The 24,010-nt window shown below is 39.9% G+C and overlaps 1 protein-coding gene and 4 pseudogenes across 1 annotated transcript; 4 read left to right on the top strand and 1 right to left on the bottom strand.

The window, feature by feature from the left end:
- The first annotated feature begins 1,427 nt into the window (after positions 1 to 1,427).
- On the top strand, positions 1,428 to 5,144 carry LOC146486399 (uncharacterized; annotated as a pseudogene).
- Positions 5,145 to 5,668: 524 nt separating this feature from the next.
- LOC146486398 (bifunctional 3'-5' exonuclease/ATP-dependent helicase WRN-like) lies at positions 5,669 to 7,532 on the bottom strand (annotated as a pseudogene).
- Positions 7,533 to 12,508: 4,976 nt separating this feature from the next.
- On the top strand, positions 12,509 to 14,523 carry LOC146486397 (uncharacterized; annotated as a pseudogene).
- Positions 14,524 to 14,578: 55 nt separating this feature from the next.
- Positions 14,579 to 16,177, top strand: LOC146486396 (uncharacterized). The gene is made up of 2 exons (XM_085097149.1): positions 14,579 to 14,701; positions 15,683 to 16,177. The coding sequence occupies exons 1-2, from the start codon at positions 14,579 to 14,581 to the stop codon at positions 16,175 to 16,177; spliced, it is 618 nt and encodes a 205-aa protein (XP_084953275.1).
- Positions 16,178 to 18,544: 2,367 nt separating this feature from the next.
- Positions 18,545 to 21,620, top strand: LOC146486395 (uncharacterized; annotated as a pseudogene).
- The last annotated feature ends 2,390 nt before the right edge of the window (positions 21,621 to 24,010 follow it).

The following is a 24,010-nucleotide window of genomic DNA, read 5'->3' as shown; positions in this document are numbered from 1 at the left end:
GATACAAAGAAAGCTGCAGGAGAATAAGGCATCTCTTAAGCTCAAGTTTTATTAAAATATTTTATCTCTAATTTCAATTAATTAAGGGCTCCACCCATGTGCACTTAATTTTGCCCTAGATGCAAGTGTGCTTGACAAACATAGAACAGCACTTATTGTACTGCTGGGGTGCAATTTTTTTTTCCAGTACCATTTGGTTTGGCAATTTTGTGTTTTTGATTTTTTTCCCTTTCATTATTCTGCTTGCAGTTGTGTAGTGTAACTTAATTTTGTAGGATTTTATTTTTAATTCAATCAAACATATACTGTAAGCACTTGAAAAAAATGAAACAACTACTGTTTACTTTTATCATCAGAAATTGGAAAGGCATCTGTTTGGTTTTGACAAGTTGAAATCATGGCACTGCTATACCAGAAGTCATGTGACAACTGCCTGTACGTGGACTACATGGGCAGCGAGGAGTAAGAGTATGAAGAAGTTGAGGACCCTATTACAGAAGATAAAAACCAGCACTCGGCTGGCTACCTAACAAGGAAGCTGCAGCGAACAGCCCTCACTAATCTGAAAACAAGGTTAGATAGGGCCTACACGGAGAACATGGACAAATATGCTAAACAGATGCTAAAGCCAAGAAGGGTTGGAGACGCCTCAGACAGGCCTGCACCTGGTGGCTCATCTTGGGCTGTTAGACAACCACAAACAACCTCTGAGTGCTGTGTGAAGACAGGATGATGTGTCACAGACAGTAATGCAAATTTTGAAATAATTTTTACATCATGAATAATTAGTTCCAGCAAAGAAAAACTCATTAAATAAGTCAATTGAGCTTCGAGCTCCACCTACATGATCGACATGGCTTGTCTATACCAAAGCTTTCTACAACAAATGTTTTTGCTTAAAAAAAAAAACTTTGAATGTTTGCAGTCATTTTTCTGGCCAAAGAAGATTTACTTGTGTACATAAGTGTTTATGAATGCTGAATACTTCTGGAATTAACTGTTGTTTCATTATCAGACTCTGTGATCCCTTGAAACTTTGGATTCGGAGGCAGATCTATGAAAAATGAATTTAATACAAAGCATTTTTGTAGGTTAACTATAGCAAACCAGATGTCAGTCTTAAGTTTATTGTATGTTTCTCAGTAGCTGTCAGCCCTTGAACAGCCTTTTCTCTTCACTGACCTCTTGGTATTGCAATAATTATTGACTGTTTGTTTTTTAAGAAGTGCGGTTATGCCTTAAGCCAATACAGTATGTGCAGATATATTATTTTTCAGTCAGTGACACATGCAGGCATGCACACTTGATATTCGTCGTCCGCATGTAACAGATATCCTGCAATATATGTAATTTTGCGTGTAGGGGAGAAAAAATGGTAGAGCGCTTAAAACGAGTGATGCCCTCAGAAGTCCACCAAATAATTCATAATGCCGTTCCAGAAAACACAAAGAAAGCAACCAAGTTTGCTGTCAAGATTTTTAACGGTTAGTGCAAAGACTTGGAGCGATATTGCACGAGCAGCATTTGAAGTAAAAGATTTGAGACTGGAACGGGTGAAGCTGTTTCTCAAAGAAAATGGAAAAGAGTGCTGTGCCACGGTCTCTGCAAAGAATCCTTCATTGCTCAGGAAAACATCTGCTGCAGAGATCCAAGACCTGTCTTTGAAGAAGGCCAGCTTATTGTACTCTGTTCTGATGACAGCAGCCACCCCAGTCCGTAATAAAAGAAGGAACGAAGACATGTGGCTGCCTAGTGTGGTGGTGGCAGCATCTGTTGTATTGAAGCAGTGCTGTCGAAACATGAATACGGTGCACCTGATGGTAACAACCCTGATCAAGTACACTGGCTTCCATGTAAGTGTCATGAAGACGTTTGTTTGCTTTGAAGAAAAAATGTTCAAAATAATGTTGTTCTTACTGAAGTAGAACTCCAAAATCCTTTCTGCATTGTCTCACCTTCATTTTATAATAAGAAAGCTGATGAGTTTGGCCTGTTATATAATGCCAAAATGGTTTGCCAGAAGAAAAACGATGAGGCAGTTCTTGCTTCATGCATCGGGAAAGATTTGTTTCAGGAAGAAAGTTTGCCCCTACTGTGGGACAGATTTCCCCAGCTCAGAGGTCTTCATCTGAAGTGACAAATCAATATTGTACTGCCAACTACCATGTGATGACAGTGCCTCATTTCACACTCTACCAGCAGTTTCATCTACTTTACATGGAGGCTTGAACACTGACACATCAGTTTGTAGAGAGCCACTGAGAAGCAGTCCTGGCAGTATTGTTACACCAAAAGAGATTGGGCCTGGATGGAAAATTGCTTTTGATAACATTGACATTTTCCAGAAAGTCAGGGAAATGACAGAGGACAATCAAAACAAAGATCACCACTGGATCAATCACGTGTAAGTTACAAAGCGGATTTCTGGTAATCACTTGCCAGATGACAAGCCACTTTGTGACTCTGTTTTGGACCTAGACAACTATAAAGTCATTCATAGTGTCCCGGAACATATGTCCCAGAGGGGAAATTATATACTCCTCATTGAGAGAGTAATGGCAGACGAAATACCCTGTCTTTCTTTCTGCGAAGATGTTGTGACTGCACACATTCCGCAAAATCGGAAAGGTATTTGCATTGTAACATTTCTGCCTTAAATGACTTGTGAATACAGTTGCCTCTACAGGGAGCAACAAGAGGCATTTGCATCTCCGACCACTTAACATCGCCTCTCTTGACATTAAGAAGGCCTTTGACTCTCTGAGCCATGAGAGTCTCTTGCTCGCTACTGGGAGGATGGGTGTACCACCCCCTTTGTTGGGCTATCTGGGCAAGCTCTACGGGGATGCCTGGACATGCCTACGCATTGGCCCTGACCGCAGTGAGCCTATCAGGGTGTTGCGAGGGGTGAGACAGGGCAATTCTCTTGCTGTCCACCTCTTCAACGCTACTATTGACTGGGCACTGGACTGCCTCGATCCTGAGCTTGGTGTAATGGTTAAGGAGGCGAGACTAATGCCGGAGCATTCTCAGACGACATTGCGCTGATCGCAGGGACATCATGCAGCCTCCAGCACCTGCTCGACGACCTTGCTGCTGAGTTTTAGCTCAGTGGCTTGGAAGTTAGTGCGGGGCTGGATGGAAAGTCAGCCAGTCTGCGGATTGACGTTGATGGCAAGAGGAAGATGTGGATTGTCAACTCACATCCCCATTTGCAGGTTTTCGGGCAACCGATTCCTGCAATAGGTGACGCTGATACTCAGAGATACCTGGGGGTTCCTCTCTCTCCGATGAGAATGAGGGCGGACATGGCTGGCAAGCTTAACGAGGGGTTAGGGAACATATCCCTAGCCCCCCTTAAGCCCCAGCAACGTCTCTTTGTCCTCACCAACAATCTCATTCCAGCCTTATACCACCAGTTGGTATTGACCTCGACTAGTAAGAAGTACTTGAAGTGGCTAGACTGGTCCATTAGGGCGGTTGTACGATCCTGGTTGAAGTTGCCGAGTGATACCCCCAAGGCCTTCTTCCATGCTAAGATCTTTGATGGTGTTCTCTCCAACTGCCAACCACGACCCTAAAGATGAATCACGCGCAGACAAAACCATGAAACGCTTGTACCTTAGAAAGTTAGCCTCACATATTGTTGATAAGTTTATTGCGGATGACAAGTTATACAATGATATTGTTGATCGTATTCTTGAAGATCATGACAACAAACAAGAACGTCAAGCCCAGATGACTCCTGATGGTCGTTTTCCTTGCAGACAAAGTGGATGCAACAAAACATTCAGGTTAATAAAGGGGATTTATGAATACACTGTCACAGACAAAAGTTTGAACTCAGAAGTTTGAAAATCCTTTGGTCTTTTTTAGAAATTACCCTGCCCAGTATCAAAAGGCGTATTGTGTTACAACGTACCCTACAAATACAACTGTCTCTCATTGCATAAGTTTTCCTCATTTCGTACCGTCATTCTGCCTCCTGCAATTGACATGTACATGTATGCTATAGACTATCATTCAGGTGATAATACATGTCAAAGTAAATGTATTATATTAACTATGACAATATTTATTTCCCATGTAGTTATATTCATCTTATATAATGTAATAGGGTTATTATACTGAAAGTTTACAGGACTGCATTGAAAAACACCTATCAATAATATGACATGGTCTCCTTTGAAACAAAAAAATCATTGTTGTTCCTATAATTATCAGATCCAGAAATAATGTTCCTGGCCATTTCCTTAGAAATCTTTTATGAGAAACTTTTCATAACTGGAGACACCACAAATTGAAGCAGCTACAGCAATGCCCATTTGTTCATACATAGCTTATGCATTCCACCTATCATAAATGGGCACTTCCCATATAAATACTCAATAATTAAGTGACTCTACTTAATCAATTTTATAGGAATGACAGTCAGCACCGTCGCAATCATGAGCGAACACCTCATGGCCTCATCATGGAAAATAACCAAGAGTCTGCAGAATCCTCAACTTCCCCAAATGAGGAGTCTGATGACATGTTAAATTACTAGTGTAACCTAATGGACCACAGTCTTCTCTACATGAATCTTACTGATGCTATTGCAGAAGAGGATGGAGACCGTATTATGAGCTGCTGGAGGTTCCTCCTCCTACAATTCTATGCAGATAGGGGAAGTACCAAGTATACTGTTGAAGCACTCTACCTCCAACTGCAGCAACAAGCTCTGCTTAGTGCACAGCAAGCTTATCGCCAGCATTGGAATAGAGGTGTGAATAATAATGGTGGAAATGGTAAGAATGTTCCCCTCGACCTCGAGGTTGAACATGATAACAACTCCATAAAAGAAGGTATTCGAAAGCTTGGGCCCAATCTAACATGTGCAGCAGTGACACGCTGTGCTAGGATGCTCCCTGTCGCAAGAGGAACAGTGCAAAGTGTGGCAAGGGAATGCAGTTTGATGAAGAGATCGGGAAAGCACTTTGTGAAAACTACGCACAATGATCTGGTAAAGCTTGTGAACCAACTGATGCAGGTAGATGCACTAACTGAAACATCTGGAAGGCAATACAAGCATTTCAGAGGACTCCCCAGAATCACACTTGAGGGATTCGCATAAGCTACAGATTGGCCGCAAGGCACGCTGACTTAGTATTTTAAGAAAAGACACAGCAGTTTTTATGTTAAAAGTCTCGTGTTTCAACAGCTCAGTTGAAATTAACAGAAAGTTTATAATGCTACACAGGGCCCAGTTGTTCAAAAGCCAATTACCTTAATTCAACTTGGTTTTTGTTTTTTAACTTTTGGTTGAAAGTTTGTTTTGCTGCTTTTCGTTTTTCAAGATTGACCTCTTCCCTCTTATCTAAAAGTTGCATAAGATCAGTGTTGAACAACATTTGGGGATAGAGAAATAAATTTCTTGGTTAATTTTTAATCTTGGATTAGCATGAACCAGCCTTTTTGAACAACCGTCCCAGAATGCTAATTAGCTATTGCAACAAAACCAATGTATGATGGCCTGTGAATACAGCCCCTTCTCATCACTCCTGGCCCTCTTGCGAGAGAGATGACATGCCCCACGGGAGCCGGTAGCAATGAGACACAGCTGCATTCGCGGGCTAGTCAAGTTATTATAGCAGTTATTAAAGTTGATGATAATTTTTTAATAAATTCATTCCATGTTCATATCACTGATGATACTGTCCAAGAACTCTGGATATGCTGGCTCATCTTCATACATATTATCAAGGGCCTCATCATCAACCACAGAGTCAACACACCACTCAGACTGGTCTAGTAACTCCAAGAAGGATTGATCATTGACCAAGTCCACCCACGCATCACTACTTTGTTCAAAATAGTCCTACTCAGAGTCTGAATCACTCATTGGTTCCTCAACATCATTGATAATTGATTGAAGAATTATCAAAACATCAAAACAGAAGCTACATGCTTTCTTTGCCAGATGTCAACATACTTCAGCACACTGGAGATAAAAAAGATATGCTCTGCATTGTCCACATAACTTCTTAACTTGATCATTTACAAATTCTTAAAGTTTTGTGGGGCAACCAAAAATTGGAGCATGATGTTGCTCCTTTAAAGCAATAGCCTCTGAAACAATTGTTTTACGCAATGTATTCAGCCTTCTTTTCAACTCTGAAACCTGTTCATTTGAAATGACTCTTGATCTCTCAGTGTCATCCATCATGGTGTGCAGGTGCAAATCCATACAACAATTTCCTCCTTGACGCTGACGTGATTCAGCACAGATATCACAGCATATACGTCCAGTTGGACTGTCAGACTGACACGTTTGCACACCAAAATGATTAAGAAGTAACCTCCTGCGACAGGTGGCTGCCTTGATGTAATTCTTCATGTCTGAATCTGCCACCTTGACATTGATGCCATTGTAAAACAGCAGAGCATCACTTTCCTCTCCACTCCATCCACAGCGACCACTCTGTTGCATATAAGCCTCAGTGGACTTTGATGGGCCAAATTGGATCACTCGGGTTATGCCTTTGCAGTTAACACCCATACCATATGCAATTGTTGCTATCAGAATTCTGAGGCACTGGGTATCATCTCCAAACTGGTCAAGCACATGATTCTTGACACTAGCTGGGCTACCAGAGGGCATCATTTTTTACTAATCAATTGGGGGGACTTCTTTCTCTTTCATACAACGATGCACCAAGTTCCAGTTCAAGCATTCTGTATACCTGTGAGCACTGTTTTACAGTTTGACACTAAATAATTGTTCTGGTACTGCCTTTTCCCTTGTGCAATAATTCAGTAACCAAGCAACGAAAGTTCTCAATAATCGACTGGGAGTTCTCAAGCTTCTGGACAGGATATTGTACGTTTACCTTGTTAGGGCTTTCACATATTTCCTTTGGCGACCCAAACTCCAAAAGTTCAAACATTCGCTCCTTAGTTTTCAGTGTCGCAGTTGCAGTCAGGGCAATGAAAGGTACGTCCTTTACAAGGGACCTTAGTTTGTTTAGTCGACAATACCATAGATGAAATGCCGTGCAATTCTTGTTGCTCGCCGATGTGCCCCACTCTGTAACACAGTGTACTTCGTCTACAGCTACTCCAACTAGATTCCTTTGATATATTGAGCTTTCAAGCACATTTCGCCACCTTTCCAACACAAGCGTCGATTCCGGCGAGATAAAAACAAACATAAACTTGCCTTCTGCGACATCCTGGAGAAGTGCTGCCTCTTGTTCAGCGCCCACAAACACTGCTTAAAGTCCAAGTGAGGTGAGTCTCCTGACTTGGTCCTGCATTAGTGCTAACAGCAGACTAATGATGAGGATAATTGGTTCTTACTTCCAAGAACCAATTGTGACATTGTCATGCATCCACACGTGAACGAGTGGCGCCATTTGAAAGATCAAGGACTTTCCATACTCTGTCGGTAAGTTCACAAATACATCTTCTCTGCTGACAAAACTGTATAGCCCTTGCAGCTGGCGTTCCCGCCATGTTGAAATGTTAAACACTTTGAAAACGGATTGTACACACTGGCAAAAATGTTCTACATGCCGCAATGTTGGATCTGGTGATAATTTCAACATTTTGCACATATTTTACTCTTAATTATGCAAATCACGGAGCAAACCAATCAGCGCTCCTGACCAGATTCAGGACAGATTTACATCATCAGTATGGCATTTCTGGCTGTAAATCGCAGATGTCCCTCTCGCAAAATGTCCCTCGTGAGCCGGGAGCGATGAGAGGCGGCTCTATTCGCAGGCTATTTGACACGAGGCATTGCAGTTTTTGTTCGTCAAAGTACTTTACACTTACGTTACATCAAACGAATAAAAATACGAATAACGTATTTTTGGGGCATTTCTAAGAGGTCAGATTTGGTCTGGTGCATCAATTGTTTCTGTAATTGAGGACCCTGTAAAGAATTTATCCTTTGGTGATCAATCAGTAACCTAACAAGTAGGGCTTTATCCTTTCGATTTCAGTAGACTGAACAACAGTCGGGTTTTTCTCAACTTCAAGTGATTAGGTACTCAAATTTTAGAATTACATAAAACAAAGTGTGAAAGCTTGCTTGTAAGAAACAAGGAGGGAGAAATAATAAAGAAAACATGCAGGGATTGAGGATTCCGAAAGAAAACAGGCGAAAAGCTGGATTTGTTGTGGTGGATAATGACGGACAAAAACAAGCAGAGTCGGTGGTTGCCGAAAAAGTAGGAGAAAACAGAAATAAAGAATTATGGAGTGTGGCCTCTCAACCACAGGATACAGTCTCTCTATCTCTTTCTACTTATCTCGCAATAGGTTTATATTTTGAGACGTTGACCATGGAATCAAGCGACCAGAATACTTTAGTTGAGAAACTAACTAGTGTGGGATTTGTCAAAGTGCTGTATGACTCCCCTGGGTATGGAAAGTGTTTTTATGCAGCTGCTGCATATCAACTTCAGATGAAGGTCAGCACTCTGATGGCCCATTTCTTAGATGCAAGTACTCTTATACCAAGGTTATTGTCAATCTGACGGGAATATTTCTTTGTCTGGTTAAGATGACACCACAATAAAGGAAGAACAAAGAGGCCGATCGACCAAGGTTAGTGTTCAAGTACTTGTAGTGTATTTAACCGGAAGTCAATTATTCCCGTGTTTATTGTCATGTGACTCACTAAATATTATGGGATGTGACAAGGTCATGGAGCATGCGCTCAAGACGTTGAGAAGCCATTAAACATCTTTTGAGTTGTAATCAGGATTTTAGTCTTTGAGAAGTATCCACCACAGTACTTTGTAGCAATAATAATAAAAGTCTTCATTTCCTCACAAGATAAAAAATACATATCTCATGTCTCAATATTTCATATACAATGAGCTTCATATTTTGACAAGCAAGGCATTCCCAAGGTGCTTATAGTCTTACAAAATATATATGCTAGCCATTGCTGTATCTTAAATTCACTAGTGGAAAACTCAACTGCCGGTCAGCTGACTGGCTTATAAAAAATATTTTCAAATGGAGCCATATCCATATTTTTACATCATGAAAATAACAAATAAGAAAAACCCAATGATCTTGAAAATTATAGTAAGTGTTTTCACCTGCACTTGTAATAACGGTTGTCACACTATTCACTTTAGAAGGACCCTGTCCCGGAATAAAGTTAGTGTGAATATTTCAAGAGTGTGGTATCAATTATGGCTACTGTCAATACGGTGACAGCCAAGTGGGGTATCAGTTTTACCGAGAGTGCAGACCATTTATACAAGCCTCAGAGGTTACCTACTTGAACTGCAAGCTTTGTAAAAGTCAAATCTCACTTGCGTAAGTACCTTATTGTTCAACTAAATGATTCTAATACAATGGCATTAAAAGCCTTGTTTTTGTACCTCCACAGGTGATGTAGTCTCCTTTCTAGCCTTTTTTTGGGATGTCATGCAACGCAATGGCCTGACATCCCAAAAAACGGCTGCCAAGGAGACTATGGGTGATGCAATTCTACTCTTCAGAGAAAACAATGCTCCATTATAGGTTTCTGTTTATTTTAGTATTCAATTTTAACCAGTTTCAATTTCCTAGATCCTTTTGTTTTGGCAGATCTAAATTTTTCTAGAAATTGAATCATGCTTAACTGTTATTAGTAATGCGTTTGCTAAGCTTTTAGATTTTAGATATGCATCTATATATAGCTCTCTCTCAAATAGTGTGAAAAAAGAATTTTTGTTGTCTCGTCCTCGCATAAGCTACTCATTTTCCTAAACTTTTTTGTCCAATCAAAGAGCTTTCTCAATGTAATCTAATTCCAAACGCATGCGATTTGCCTTTCAGAAACCACTCTTGGGTTTCTTTCCAAGCTTTCACAGAGGCCTACAACGAGGCAACCGAGGGCTCTACTATCATGGAGGACTGTCTTGCAAGTCAACCAGGTAAAGAATCGACAAATAGTTGCCCACTAACTTTACTAAAAGGTAGACTAGGTCTTCATTCTACAGTTATTTTTTTACCCCATTTTTGTTTGTTAACTTTTAATCTCTCTTAGAAAACCAGAAGTTCATGGTTAACCTTGGGAGAAACATGGTCTCAGACGCCTTTTTCTGGCACGAAATTGAAGAGGAGCTTCGAGAATGAAAGATGAATTAGGTGTTCAAAGGAAACGACAAGGCTAGCTTCAACACTGTTCTGACTAAGATAAACGAGATGCAAGGCACAGAGATATACACACATGAAGAAAGTGACTTATCTGAAGCGTGCAAAAGCAAAGGTTTGTTCTTCTCAAAGACCTCCCATTTCTGCAGAGTCTGAGGCGGCCAAATGTGAGTAAAAAGGAGATAGGAGGGGGGTGGTGTTTGCTATGTAGACCTTCTGGCTGTTTAGGTATATAGGCTATTTGACACCACTTCATGTTTTCTACAGATTTGCTTCTTTACTACGATGAAATATTTCCATAAACATGTGAAAAAGATTCAATTTCAAATCAGCAATTTTCAAGAGTAGAATCACATGGTAGGTAATAGGGGTAGAAATAAGTTAAGGCGTGAACGTATTTTTTCAAGTAAGTTCATATTTGCTTTCAATTTAATGGGAAAACAGGTTGGCGAGTAAACTAACTGTTTTAGAATTGGTATTTATAATGGTTTTCAGTCTAACAGTACTTGCATCGTTTAGGCTGTCAAAAATTTTGTTTCCATGGATGGAATATGGAAGTTACGGTTTCCCCATTGCATGTGTTTGTACTTAGTACCATTGTACTAATGTTTAACTGTAATTTAAAATTCAAACGGCAATGTATTAGTATAACTTCATATTGTCATATTGACATAAATTCAACTTACAACTTAAGATGATTGATCTAAACATGTCTTGCAAACTCAAAGTTTTTGTCCATTTTTTTTTTATCTCTACAGATCTTCCATTTAGAGTCGTAGTCAGCTCTGAAATTCCAACTAAAAAAGGCAACAAGAGCGAAGACTCACTAGACATGTGCAACATCTGTTGAAGCAAGAAGAAAATGGGCCACATGTTGCACCAATTGCAAGCAGTGGCAACATTTCAAATGTGCCAAAATTAACCTTCAAGAAGGAAAAGAAACTAGAGGGCATTTGAAATGCAACAAATGCAAAACCCAGTGACAACAACAACCAACTACACTTAGCAAGCTTTTGTTAAATACATACCGAGTTGCAAAACCTCCTAAAACGATAGTGATTATTGTCAACACCTAGATAAGGGTCTAATGAAGCTATTTGAGTGACATCAGTTTGAGTTGATAGAAGAATGTGAACAAGCCCTTGGAAGCAGTTTCAATCCTTAGTTATTCATTGTAATAATTCAAGATGCTCTTTTTTGAATGGGCCCGCAGAAAAAAATTTAATTGTGAAAAATAAATACAGAAGATCGAGAGACAAAACTATGCTATTGACAGCCCGATCACATTCATGCTCCGACATTCATGCTCTGACTCAAATTAAGAAGTCCGGCGTTTGAAATGTTTGGTAGTACTGCTGTAATAACTAACAAATGTAACATGCTTATCATTCAAATGTCTCGAAAATCTTAGCATCTCTCCTTCTGTTTGTGTCTTCTTGTTCCATAGTGGGCATAGCCTCTCGACAGGTCTCCCGTACACAGCTGATTTGTCTTCACTTTCGCTCCTCGAACAAAATCTCTCTTGTCGGGGTAGACTACCTGTATTTGTCCTAATGGCCATGAATGGTGCTGCGAGGTTTCAGTCATGACCAATACGACTTCACCAACTGCCAAATTCCTCTGATGGTGTACCCATTTTTGCATGAGCTACAAAAGGGGCAGAGACTTCTTGTTCCACTTCTTCTTTATTATCGCACCTGTCTTCAACGATGACGCGAACAAACCTGCTGGTAGAGGAACTTCACACTCTTGATCAACATCAAGTGGTTTGGCGTCAACGGATTCAACACATTCAGATCACTGGGCACACCTTATTACTCACAATAAAGTCTTTAGTCTTTTCTGGTCATTACTCCCCATCTATTTCTTGAAGAATAGCCCTGATTAACAAGTAATAACGCGCCGTTTAAAACTCAAAACAAATTTAGCCTGCATAACAAATTCTTCAGCATTTGTTGCGGTCTTGGGAACTGTGTGTCCTATTGTGATCCCAGGAACGGGCGCTAAGCACGCGAGCGTTAACCCATAATCCCCCCTGGGTAGGTAGGAACCAAACTCGATCAATCGTGCACACCTCATAAGAAGAAACTATGGCCATCTCCATATAAGGAAGCAAAGGGTGCCCGCTCCTGGGGGTCTAAAAAGACCCTAGAAGTCTGGTAACGAAGAGGTGTCGGACAATGTTCGAGAGACAGAAAACTGGAAACAAGAGTTGCTACGAGTTAAAAATATGTGGTTAGTTGGAAGCTCTTTCACTGGAATATACAACACATTTATAAATGGTGGCCGCGCAGAACAGCCTGGATTCGAATGCCTGAATGCGAGGCTTGGTAAGCCAGGCACAGATCACAAAACAACAAATATGGCGTCTTTCAGTAGGGCTTCTGATGAAAACGCGTGTGTGATACTCACAGAGGACGATATTCCTGGAGCTTCCTTGGCTGGTAGAAATCCTTCTTCACTGAAAAATGAAGAGCTAAGGTTTTGGTTAAGATGTCAAGGTGATTTGCTCAAGGGACTTAAGACAAAAGCACAGCTCGTCAAACGGTGAGGGCTATTTTGCAATTCGTGAGATGATATCACATACAGTTTGGGGTTAACATAAACGTGCAGTTGAGAAATATTTCTTGATTATATTGCAGAGTCCAGGAATACATTGAAAATGGAAGGGATAACATGCTAGTTGATCCTGATCCAGATGAAATTTACACGAAAAGAAAGGCAAGGTTTTCGAGTGCAGTACCTCTCCTGTCATCTCAAGTGTGAAATACCCGAGCGATGGATGGGGAAAGTCCCTTGAAAGGATGCGGTGTTTCACAAGAGCTGAAATGAACCAGCACGTGGCTAATTCTGGAAAGCGAGTCACAAATGCTGAGCATCACTCAATTCCAACCAATTTAAAGAAAGCAAAAACATTTCTGAAGGACAAGTACCTAAAGGAAATTGAGGCGAACAGCGACCAAAGGTACTTTTATTTGAAAGCGAAGTGCTATCACAGTTTCAGGAAAAGTGAAGCTCCACATGATCTTCGTTCTACCATGTGGATCGTCTCAGGCCAAGTCATAAATGCCAACTGTTCGTGCAAAGCTGCCAAAGTAGGATATTGTAATCACGTTCTTGCTTAAAGCATGCAAGTTTAGTTTATTCGACAGCAAAAGCACAGAAGATTTGTGCCAGGAGGATGATGAACAACCAGATTTAGCCTGCACATCCCAGCTTCAAAGATGGCACAAGAAGGGTCGTTGGGACAAAATATCTGCTCAACCGGTAATGGAAGTCACTATTTCAAAAACAAAGTTGGATGATTCCAAAACTAGAGGAGTGAAGTGCTTATTAATAATGTGATGCAAGATCAAACCCTGTGCATGATGTTCAAGCAGAAATGAACTTGAAAAAAGCCCTTCAAAATATAAATCCACAAATGGGTTTATCAGTTATGGCAAAAGATGATTGTACTGTCAACAGTTGTGTTGAAACCAAATTTGGTGACAGCCAAAGTTGCTCATTTTGTAGCTACCAGTTGACTCATACTGAAGCAAACTTTGTGGGTACAATTGACATTTCTTCTATTCCAAGAGATGACATGGATGAAACTGAGTTAAACTATCCCAGATTCCCGTCAAACTCTGGCAGTGATTTTGTCAGGCCTGAAAACCTGAGTCATTCAGAATAGACACTTGTTAGTTCCCTTGTTGTTGATGAAAACATGATAAACAAGATTGAACAAGCCACGAGAGGTCAAACTTTGTCAGAGCAGTGGAAGAAAGAATGAAAGTTCAGATTCACTGCTTGAAAGTTTGACCTCTTCTCAAAAAGACAAAGGAATCACGATAAGTTTGCAATGGATCTCATCAATCCGAAAGCATCTACCTTGAGGTATGTGGAGCATGGTATAAAGTATGAACCGATTGCTCTCCAGGAATATGAGAAAATCGTGTTTGCACGAAGACACCTGTTAAGGTTCTCAAGAGTGGCTTTGTTGTTTGCCTGGATATGCCTTTTGTGGGGTGCTCACCAGATGGCAGGGTTGTTGATTTTGGACGCCACGATCATTTTGGACTTGCTGAAGCAAAGTGTCCTGAAACAAAATTTCAAGTCACCCCACTAGATGCCTGCCAAGACCCCAATTTCTTTTCTGAGACTGTCAATGGACAATGTAAACTGAAAAAGAATCATGCATACTATACTCAAGTGCAAGGCCAAATGGGTGTAAGTGGAGCAAAATGGTGTGACTTCATTGTCTACACAAAAAAGGGAATTTCAGTGGAAAGAATTCCCTTTGATGCTGCCTACTGGGACACCCTGAAGCAAAGGCTGCATACATATTACTTTACCCATTTTATTAAAATTGCGGCAAGTGAGTTTGCAAAATGCTAAACTACCACTTCTACTTCTTTTAGTACTGTATATACAATGTAAATAGACGCTTGAAATGGTGCAACTGGCTGGTGCAGCTTCAGGAGCAACTGCAAGCGTGGATATTGCGGCCCAAAGTTCTGCCCGAGAAAATGTTAATGAGACGAGTACATCGAACAGCTCTACAGTCAACCTTGAGGTATATATTCGCCTACAATGTTTTAGTTTTGTATTCTAGCCGGGGTTTGTTGCTTATTTCAGTTTGCCCAACATTACATTTTCTCGTTATGTTTTTCCCGTTACTGGGGAGCCGGTTTTAAATTTCGCACTTGGAGCACATGGTCGGCGTGTATTCTTCTGGGTTCGCCACGATACAGTTCTTTTAAATGTTTGGGCGATAGTCTGTTGTTTTATATTATGTTTTTGTTGTTGCACTCAGTTGTCATCTTCTTTTTGTTTTTTCTTGTGAATTAGGGTTGCGATATATTTGGGAGCTGTTTGTGTTGGTGGACCGTAGAAATTATTTATGCTGTTTGCACCTTTTCTTACTTGTCCCTTGAGGGGCGCGGAATGTGCGGCCTCGGCCAAGGTCTGTGTTAGTCTCACCGTGGTGTTTCGTTTTGCTTGTCTGGCCACATGGTGGCGTGGACTGTTTGAGCAGTGCATCGTAGACTTCTGCTCTGTGCCAAGAGGTGGCGTGAAAAAAAAAATTGGTCGAGGACCTATCGAACAGTGTGTCAAGGACTTCTGCTCTGCGCCACGAGGTGGCGTAAAAAAAAAATTGGTCAAGGACGGATCGAGCAGCGTGTCGGGGACTTCTGCTCTGTGCCATGAGGTGGCGTGGGAAAAAAAAGAAAAAGAAAAAAGGGAATAGGGGAAATTGGCCAAGGACCAATCGAGCTGTGGGTCGAGGACTTCATCTCTGTGCCAAGGGGCGGCATGGAAAAAAAAAAGGAAGGAAAACACGAAATAAGCGGTCGAGGACCGATAGGGGTGTGTCGAGAAATTTTGCCCTGTGCCACGAGGTGGCGTGGAAAGAAAAAACAAATCAGTTGGGCACCACTTGTGCAATGAGTTTTCTTTTCGCTCTATGCCGTGAGGTGGCGTAAGAATGGAAGGCGACAAGCAAACCGTCTTTAAGGACATTGAGGAGTTACTTGGTGTTTTCTTTCTTTTGTAGGTCCCGCCTGCAACGGTCAGGGCACTAAAGAAGGAGTTTGATGGGTGGAAGGAAAAAATGGATGCATCGGCGGTCGAGTCTGATTTGTCGTGTCTCCAGATGGTGATCGCGCGTCCAGCGGCTCTTTTAGACCCATATGCTGCGATCGCCGCTCTGGATGAAGTGGTCAATGTTACGAAGGAAAAGAAGGATGAAATAGCGTCGCGTTATGAAATAGTGCTAAGGCAGTGCCGTCGGTTGTTGAGCAACCTGTGCCTTCAGCAGGTGTTAATAAAGCTGGTGAAGTTGAAAGAGGAGGCCGAGGTGGCCAAGGTTATTGCTAAGGCAACCAAACGACCCGTTTCGGTGAATCAAGCTTCGTTCACTGGACGGACGCACAAGGCTCCATACCAGAGGCGCGGCACCAATCTCGGTTTTAGATCACTTTTGGAGAGGAAGTGCTGGGTGTGTGGAAAGGCGGGACACAACTCGTGCTCTTGCCCGGCCAAGCGTTAAAGATTGTGAAATCTGTTAAAGTGATGTGTGTTGCAATGGAATTTGGGATTGTCCTTGTATTTGCAATTGAAAATGATAAAATGTAAAGGCACTGAGTAATATGAGTCGTTTTTAGTCTGTGGTCTCGAGGTTGGGAAAATGACCCCACAAGCGTTTTGCCCATAGGCATGCTCTTGAGCCCGATTACTCGGGCTACGGTGGTCATTTTCTCTGAACTCGGGTTTGCAGTCTCTGTTTGAGTACATCATTCTGATCCTTTTTCCTTTTGGTGCTTTTGTTCTAGCCCAAACCAAAACGTCTCGAGGGAGATACGGTGACCTTTATGCCTTTGGAAGCGGAGGGAAAAAGCAGGTATAAGGAAATACGATGGGTATCCATGGAGGGTTAACCGAGTTCAGAGAACATGATATTAGAAGACGCTTGTTTAACCCATGGTCAAGGCATTGTGGCGGGGGAAACTCCTAACCTGCGGGATCTGTCGTTTTACGATCCGGACTCCTTTCAACCTGGACAACTTCGCACCCAAATTGGACTCTGGGAAAACATTTTGGACGGGTACCAACCTGCAAAGGACGTTCTAAAATGGTTGGAGCATAGGGTGGATATCAAAAATTTCATGAAGCCCTTAAAGGGATCATTTATGGGTGTTAAGTATGAGAGAGAGGAACCCCCGACTAGGGTTTTTAAGAACCACTACTCTTGCAAACAGTTTTTGTGCCTAATGGCTCGTCGTAGAGCCAACAAGGCACTATGTGATCATGCACGCACTCATGCGTGCGTGTGTCCGTAACTCGGCTTTTTCTCGTATTCTTTCGCCAACAACGCGAGATCATTCGACCAATGTTCGTTTGTTTTTCGCATCTCGAGGAATGACGTAGATGGTAACGATCAACCCGATATCACTTTCGAGAAATGTTCGTTTGATTTTCGTATCCCGAGAAGACATGACGTTGCAAAGTCGTTCCATGTGCTCACATCACACAGCTCGTTTGTACTCATCGTTGGTAAGTTTTCTATGTTTTATATCTCCCTTTCCTTCTAGAGGCAGGCTGAACTTTTGGTTGAATTTCAAAGAATTTGATGTTAAAAGCAACATGAAGAGATTTTTAAAGAATTTTCTTGCTTTATCGGCAAAGAAACTGAAGAAAGTCTCCATGATTCTTCCCTCGATCAATGGCCGTGGACGAGCGCTTCCTGCCCAATCCTGTCTTTATATGCCTTTATATGCCTTGTTTAGCGATCAGTAACTTCTACAGAAGATAGAATTACCATGCAAAAGTAGGAAATCTTATGATAAACAGCCAAAAGGTGTACCACGACGGTCCTTCTTCGCTCGTTGGCGACTGTTTATATAAACTCCTTCGGGAGTGCCAAATGTCCCTTCGGGGAGCCATATCTAAACTCCCTCGGGAGTGCCAAACAAAATCCCTTCGGGGAGCCATATCTAAACTCCCTCGGGAGTGCCAAACAAAATCCCTTCGGGGAGCCATAAATTTATTAAAAAAAGACAACAATGACCCAACTTTGAAAGCACCAATCGAAGTTCAGCCTTGCTCTAATGACTTACCAAATAAATGTAAGCCGTGTAATGAAAAACACAGACACTCTCGACTGTGTGTAAAACGTGCTAAATGTAGGATGAGAGAGAGAGAGCCGTCTCGGGTTAGGATTAAAACTATTATTGATTTCCTCAAAAAGAAAAAGTCACGTGACAAACCTAAGAAAATGGTGTTCAGATGTGTACCTGTTTCATCTATTTTGTATAAAGTTGCAAAATATTTCAAGCATTGGAAAATGAAGTTTATTCGCAAAGAAAATAGTTTCTATAGTTCACATTTTTATGCATTTAAAGTTAAGGGAGAAAGATATTGTGTGGCTAAACGCAAAGTGTCATTATCAGGTGATGTTGAATTAAATCCTGGTCCTTTGACTGGGAATACTTTTCAAACCATTTCTGTTAACAACCAAAATTCTGTATTGCGATATAGAATGCTTAAACATGGATTACAGCCATTAGATGTAGGTGGTGAGGGTGATTGTTTATTTAAATCAATATCACATCAGTTATATGGTGATTCAAACCGTCATGTTGAAATTAGAGCAACAGCTGTGAGATTCTTATGTGATAATCCTGATCGGTTCATAGAAAGTGTAGTAGGCACTTCTTGGATTCAATATCTGTGTAATATGTCACACCAAGGTACATGGGCTGATAACATTGTTATACAAGCAATTTCTGACTCAATGCAATTAAAAATAAATATAGTGGAATCACGTCAAACTTTCAGAGAAACAACAATAATTGAGCCAACAATTTGTAATGATGCTGGAAATATCCAGTCAGTATATATAGGCCATATAGGAGAAATGCATTATGTATCCACATGTCCAGTCTTGCCTTTAGAAAATTCTACTGATATAGAACAAGAAAAATCGGGTGAGCAAAATAGAGCTGAATATATGAAAAAATATAGAAAAGGTACTGATTCTCCTGAGAAAAGAGTAAAGGAAAACGAAAACAAAAGAAAGCGTAGAGCAGCTTTAAATACACCAGAAAAAAAAGCTAAACGCAATGCTTATGATAGACATCGTAGAGCAGTACTGAAATGTAGAAAAGGTACTGATTCTCCAGAAAAAGGAACAAAGGAAAACGAAAACAAACGAAAGCGTAGAGCACCTTTAAATACACCAGAAAAAAAAGCTAAACGCAATGCTTATCATAGACATCGTAGAGCAGTACTGAAAAATACAAAGACATCTGTTGATGTTAGTGTGAAAAAGTTTCATGACATAGTGAAACAAGGTCCACTATACATCTGCAGTTGTTGTGATCAGCTGTGGTATAAGCATAGTGTACTAAATGCTTGTAAACTTAGAGAATCCCAACTTGATAGTGCAAAATATCTGTGTAATAAGATAAGTCTTGATGACAAAGAGTGGATTTGTAGAACTTGTAATAATTATTTGATGAAGAACAAACTCCCTTCATATGCTATACAGGGCACGAAATTGCACCTGATACAGTCGCCAATGCACCTAAGTTTTCCATGTTGGCGACCAAGATTCGAAAGTTAGTCGCCACATTGGCGACCAGAGCCATTTGCTTTATCCTACTTTTGTGTATATTGTGCAATAAAATAAAGCTCGGGAAAAAAAATTGGTGCGAATGGCGAGGTTTATTTGTAACAAAACCGTCACCATCCGCCAACTTGGATAATTTAGACGCTACGTTGTATATTGTGCATTCAAATGTCCCTTTTGCTAACACTACATATTGCGGGCTCAGAACATCCCATGAGACCTCTGAAAATCCAAGATGGTGGATTCCGTTGCTCGGACTTTCATTAATATTCATGTCACAGAGTGATTTAAATTTAAAATGAGCGTTGACAAGGATTGGGAAAATTTATTTCAAATATTGGTGCGCGTACAACCGGGACCGAGGATGAGGTTTTGGAATTCGCATGGGTCGTGGAAGAAAAATATGCCAACAAGAAGAAGTTTTTTCGCACCTTGCCGCTCTGTGGCCACGTAGGACTACCGAAAGACAAATTGGCAATGTCCCTGGTGCTAGAGGATATTCCTTTACGACAAGAAATAGCAGCCACAATTACTGTACTTCTGCTGATTGAAACTGTCTTTTCAATGTTGTTTCGTTGGTTTTGGTGGGCGATGAGACAAAAAAGGAGTCTTGCGTTTGCTCGTGGCTGTTGAGCTCATTTTGAACTGTGAATTTTGAATAATTTCCAAAAATAAAATAAAAAACTTACCATGTGATGAAATGTTGGTGATGTTCATTTTTTACTGTGACCAGAATTGTTGTTTGCTATTCTATAGACATCAACAAAACCGTCCAGGCATTCCTACTGCTAGGAAAGCTTACGATTTGATATTGTCATCCATGATAACGCATTTTCAATATTTTTTGTTTTCGTTTCGGAAAAAAATGGCTGCTAACTTTTTGGACTTGGCGACCACTTTGGAATATTTAGGAGCCAAATGTCTCCTTAAGAAAAAAGTTAATTTTGTGCCCTGCTATAGCTAATGGCATGGGTTTTCCAATGAAACCAGAATTTTTTGACCTCAATGAATTAGAATGTAGATTATTAGCACCAAGGATTGCATTCCAAAAATTAATGGAAGCTCCACAAGGTAGACAACTAAAGATACATGGCAATATATTTAATGTACCTGCAGATGTTGCCCATACTGTAACCATGTTACCACGACTACATAGCGAGACTGCAACAATTAAAGTCAATTTAAAACGTAAGCTACAGTATAAAAGTTCAGCATTATCTTTGAATGTAAGGCCAGATAAGGTTGTTGAAGCAGCCAAATGGCTGATGTCAAATAGCACCTTATATAAAGATGAGGGAATTGTAATCAATGAAGATTGGGCAAATACATATGTCACAGAAGTTGCTCAGCTAGAAAATGATGATAATGAAATGGAGTGTAATGATAACTTGACCGAAAATGTAAATAATCAAAATGAAGGTGAAGATGTACAACAATTTCAGCTGGTGTCACTGATACTTTATTCACTGCCACAGACTTTTTAGAAGACTCTGAACGGCAAAATATACTGAATGTTGCTCCAGCTTAAGGTAGTCAGCCACTTAGTGTTTTTAGAGACAAATATTGTGAAGAACTAGCATATCCTGGAATATTTTTAGGACAGTCACGACCAGATACTGAACAGCGAAAAGTGAAAGTAACTTATAGTGATATATGTAAATCAGAACTGAGACGATCAGATAGACGAGCTGCAATGTGTGTGGAGAATATATTCTTTAAGACAAAAAAACTTCAAATGAAAATTCTTTTGGGAAAGTGCCATATTGCTCTTAGAAAATGTAAGGGAAATAGCCGAAGCATTAACGCAGGACAATTGAAACAACATGGAGCTTTAGATAGACTTATTCGTCATGATGAAGGCTACAAATTTCTAAATGCTTTGAGAGGTCCACCACCATATTTTGAAAAAGCCAAAAAAGACTTGTTTGCAATGATTAGACAATTGGGTCCAGCTACATTGTTTTGCAGTTTCTCATCTGCTGAAACCCAATGGGTGCATTTACTTAGAATACTTGGCCAGCTTCTTGACAATAAGACTTATACTGATGAGCAAATAGAGAAATTTAACTGGGAAGACAGATGCCGTTTGATACAGAGTGACCCAGTTACTTGTGCCAGACATTTTGATTATCAAGTAAACCAGTTTTTAACTCACTTTCTATTAAGCTCTTCAGAGCCTTTAGGTAAAATATCAGACTGGTTTTATCGAGTAGAATACCAACAGAGAGGGTCACCTCATATTCACACGCTGATATGGATAAAAGATGCCCCACAATTTCAAATAGACAGTGACAAAAAAGTGACAACATTTATTGATAAAATCATTACATGCGTTAAACCTGTAGACAATCCAGACCTGTGAAAACTTGTCAATAGACAAGTACATAGGCATTCACATACATGTCGTAAAAATACAAGCGATCTTTGTAGATTCAACTATCCACAGCCTCCAATGAAACAAACAATGATATTGTATCCACTTGATGAAAAGACACCCAATAGTGACATAAAGGTGTACAAAGAGAGCTGGAAATCAATAAAGAGTTATCTGGATGATTTACAAAATTGTGGAAATATGACATTTGAGGACTTATTAGTTCAGCTGAATATAACTGAAGAAAAATATTTCATGGCTATCCGTTCATCTTTGAATGCTGCTACCATATTTTTGAAACGGAACCCAAATGAAATACACATAAACAACTATAACGCAGATTGTTTAACAGCATGGAGAGCAAATATGGATATACAGTATGTATTAGATGTTTATGCATGTGCTGTATACATAGCAAATTACATATCAAAATCACAAAAAGGTATGAGTGAACTTTTGAGACAGGCATGTACTGAAGTTAGAGAGGGCAATTGCAATATAAAACAGCAAGTAAGAGATATTGGCAGTAAATTTCTTAATAATGTAGAAATAGAGTGCACAAGAAGCAGTTTATATTGCATTGCAGTCACCCATGAGAAAAGCATCAAGACAAATCATATTCATAAACACTTCACCTCCTGATGAAAGGGTAGAGCTTTTGAAGCCTATAGAAGACATTAAAGAAATGGATAATGACTCTGAAGAAATATATACCACTGGGTTACTTAAAGAGATATTGTAAGCGCCCACCAAAATTAGAAAATTTAACACTAGCAGATTGGGCTGCATGGTATGATAACTGTAGTTCAAAGCCATACGTTAAGGAAACAAATGAGATTGATATTGATGGTCTTCCATTAGAAAAATATATTAATGATGAACAAAATGATGATGATGAGTTTGTCAACACAACAAACAGTAAAACAAAGAGACGTTCTAAAGCTAGGGTTTTAAGAAGCGTATGGTTTAACAAAGAAAAAGAACCAGAAAAACATTATCGTGAACTTTTAATGCTGTTTACTCAATGGAGAAACGAGGAAACTGATTTACTAGGAAACTTTGCATCATATCAAGATAGATGTATGGTTCTCTCCAATGTTATTAAAGAACAAATGAAACAATATGCTGTTTGTAATGAAGATTTCAATGAAATTCAGCAACAAATAAATCAAATAGAAGACAGATATGATGATATAGCTCCCTGCACACAAAATATAGAACGACAACATCAGGCAGAAGGAGACCAGGATTTACATCCTGATTTTAGTGGCAATTATAATTTATCAGGTGATTTAGGAATACCATCTGTAGACAATAGTGAACCACTGACAATGAATGAATTACCAGACGATGAATACAGACATATGGTACAAACTTTGAATAAAGAACAAATAGAATTTTTCTATCGTGTCTTGCATCAGATTAAGACCTCTGAAGAACCATTTTACTGTTTTCTTAGTGGTGGTGCAGGTGTTGGTAAATCACATGTCACTAAAGCCTTGTATCAGGCTGCATTGAAGTATTACAATACTAGACCTGGCATTGATTTTTCGCAAATAACAGTATTGATGCTAGCACCTACTGGAAAATTAAGGGAAATACCATACATAGTGCTCTTGCAATACCAGCAAGTCAGTCACTAAGAAACTACAAAAGCCTTGACTCAAGTAGACTTAACACAATACGATGTCAACTAGGTGGAATAAAACTCATATTTATAGATGAAATATCTATTTTTTTTTTTAATATCTATGGTGGGAAATACCATGTTCACTATTCAAATAAATGGTAGACTAAAAGATATCAAAGGTAGTTCACTACCTTTTGGTGCAGTCAGTATAGTTGCTATTGGTGATTTATTCCAGTTACAACCAGTGATGGATGGTTATATATTCAAGAACATGGACAATGATGAATATAGAATTCTTGCTCCTAATGTGTGGCAAGAGCTTTTCAAAATGTTTGAACTGAAACAAATACTGAGGCAAAGAGAAAGCAAGGAATTTGCTGAGCTATTGAACAGATTAAGAGAAGGTAATCATACAAATGAGGACATTGCAAAATTAAAGAGTCGCTGCATTGCATTAAGTAATCCAAGCTATCCAAAAGATGCACCACATTTGTTTATCCAAAATTCAAAAGTGAATGATTTTAACCACAAAGCTTATCATGCTCTTACAGGTATAAAATATTCTATCAAAGCACATGATAGTGTACTTGGAGCTGAATCACAGGAGCTTAGAAACAAAATATTGAAACAGATACCGAGCGATCCTAGAAAGACTAAACAATTATACTCAATATTACACTTAGCAGTTGGAGAAAGAACTGAGATATCTCTGAATACAAGGACAGATGATGGCATGACTAATGGTGCA

This window comes from Pavona decussata, unplaced genomic scaffold (genome assembly GCF_977016875.1).
Source record: "Pavona decussata unplaced genomic scaffold, jaPavDecu1.1 SCAFFOLD_21, whole genome shotgun sequence".
Taxonomy (NCBI): domain Eukaryota; kingdom Metazoa; phylum Cnidaria; class Anthozoa; order Scleractinia; family Agariciidae; genus Pavona; species Pavona decussata.
Note: the sequence above shows the minus strand (reverse complement) of the source record. Positions and strands in the feature narration are given on the sequence as shown.

Coding starts and splice junctions, on each gene's coding strand:
- LOC146486396 (XM_085097149.1), top strand. CDS start 14,579: ATGGTGCAACTGGCTGGTGCAGCTTCAGGAGCAACTGCAAGCGTGGAT. Junction 14,702..15,682: donor GCTCTACAGTCAACCTTGAG/GTATATATTCGC, acceptor TTTCTTTTGTAG/GTCCCGCCTGCAACGGTCAG.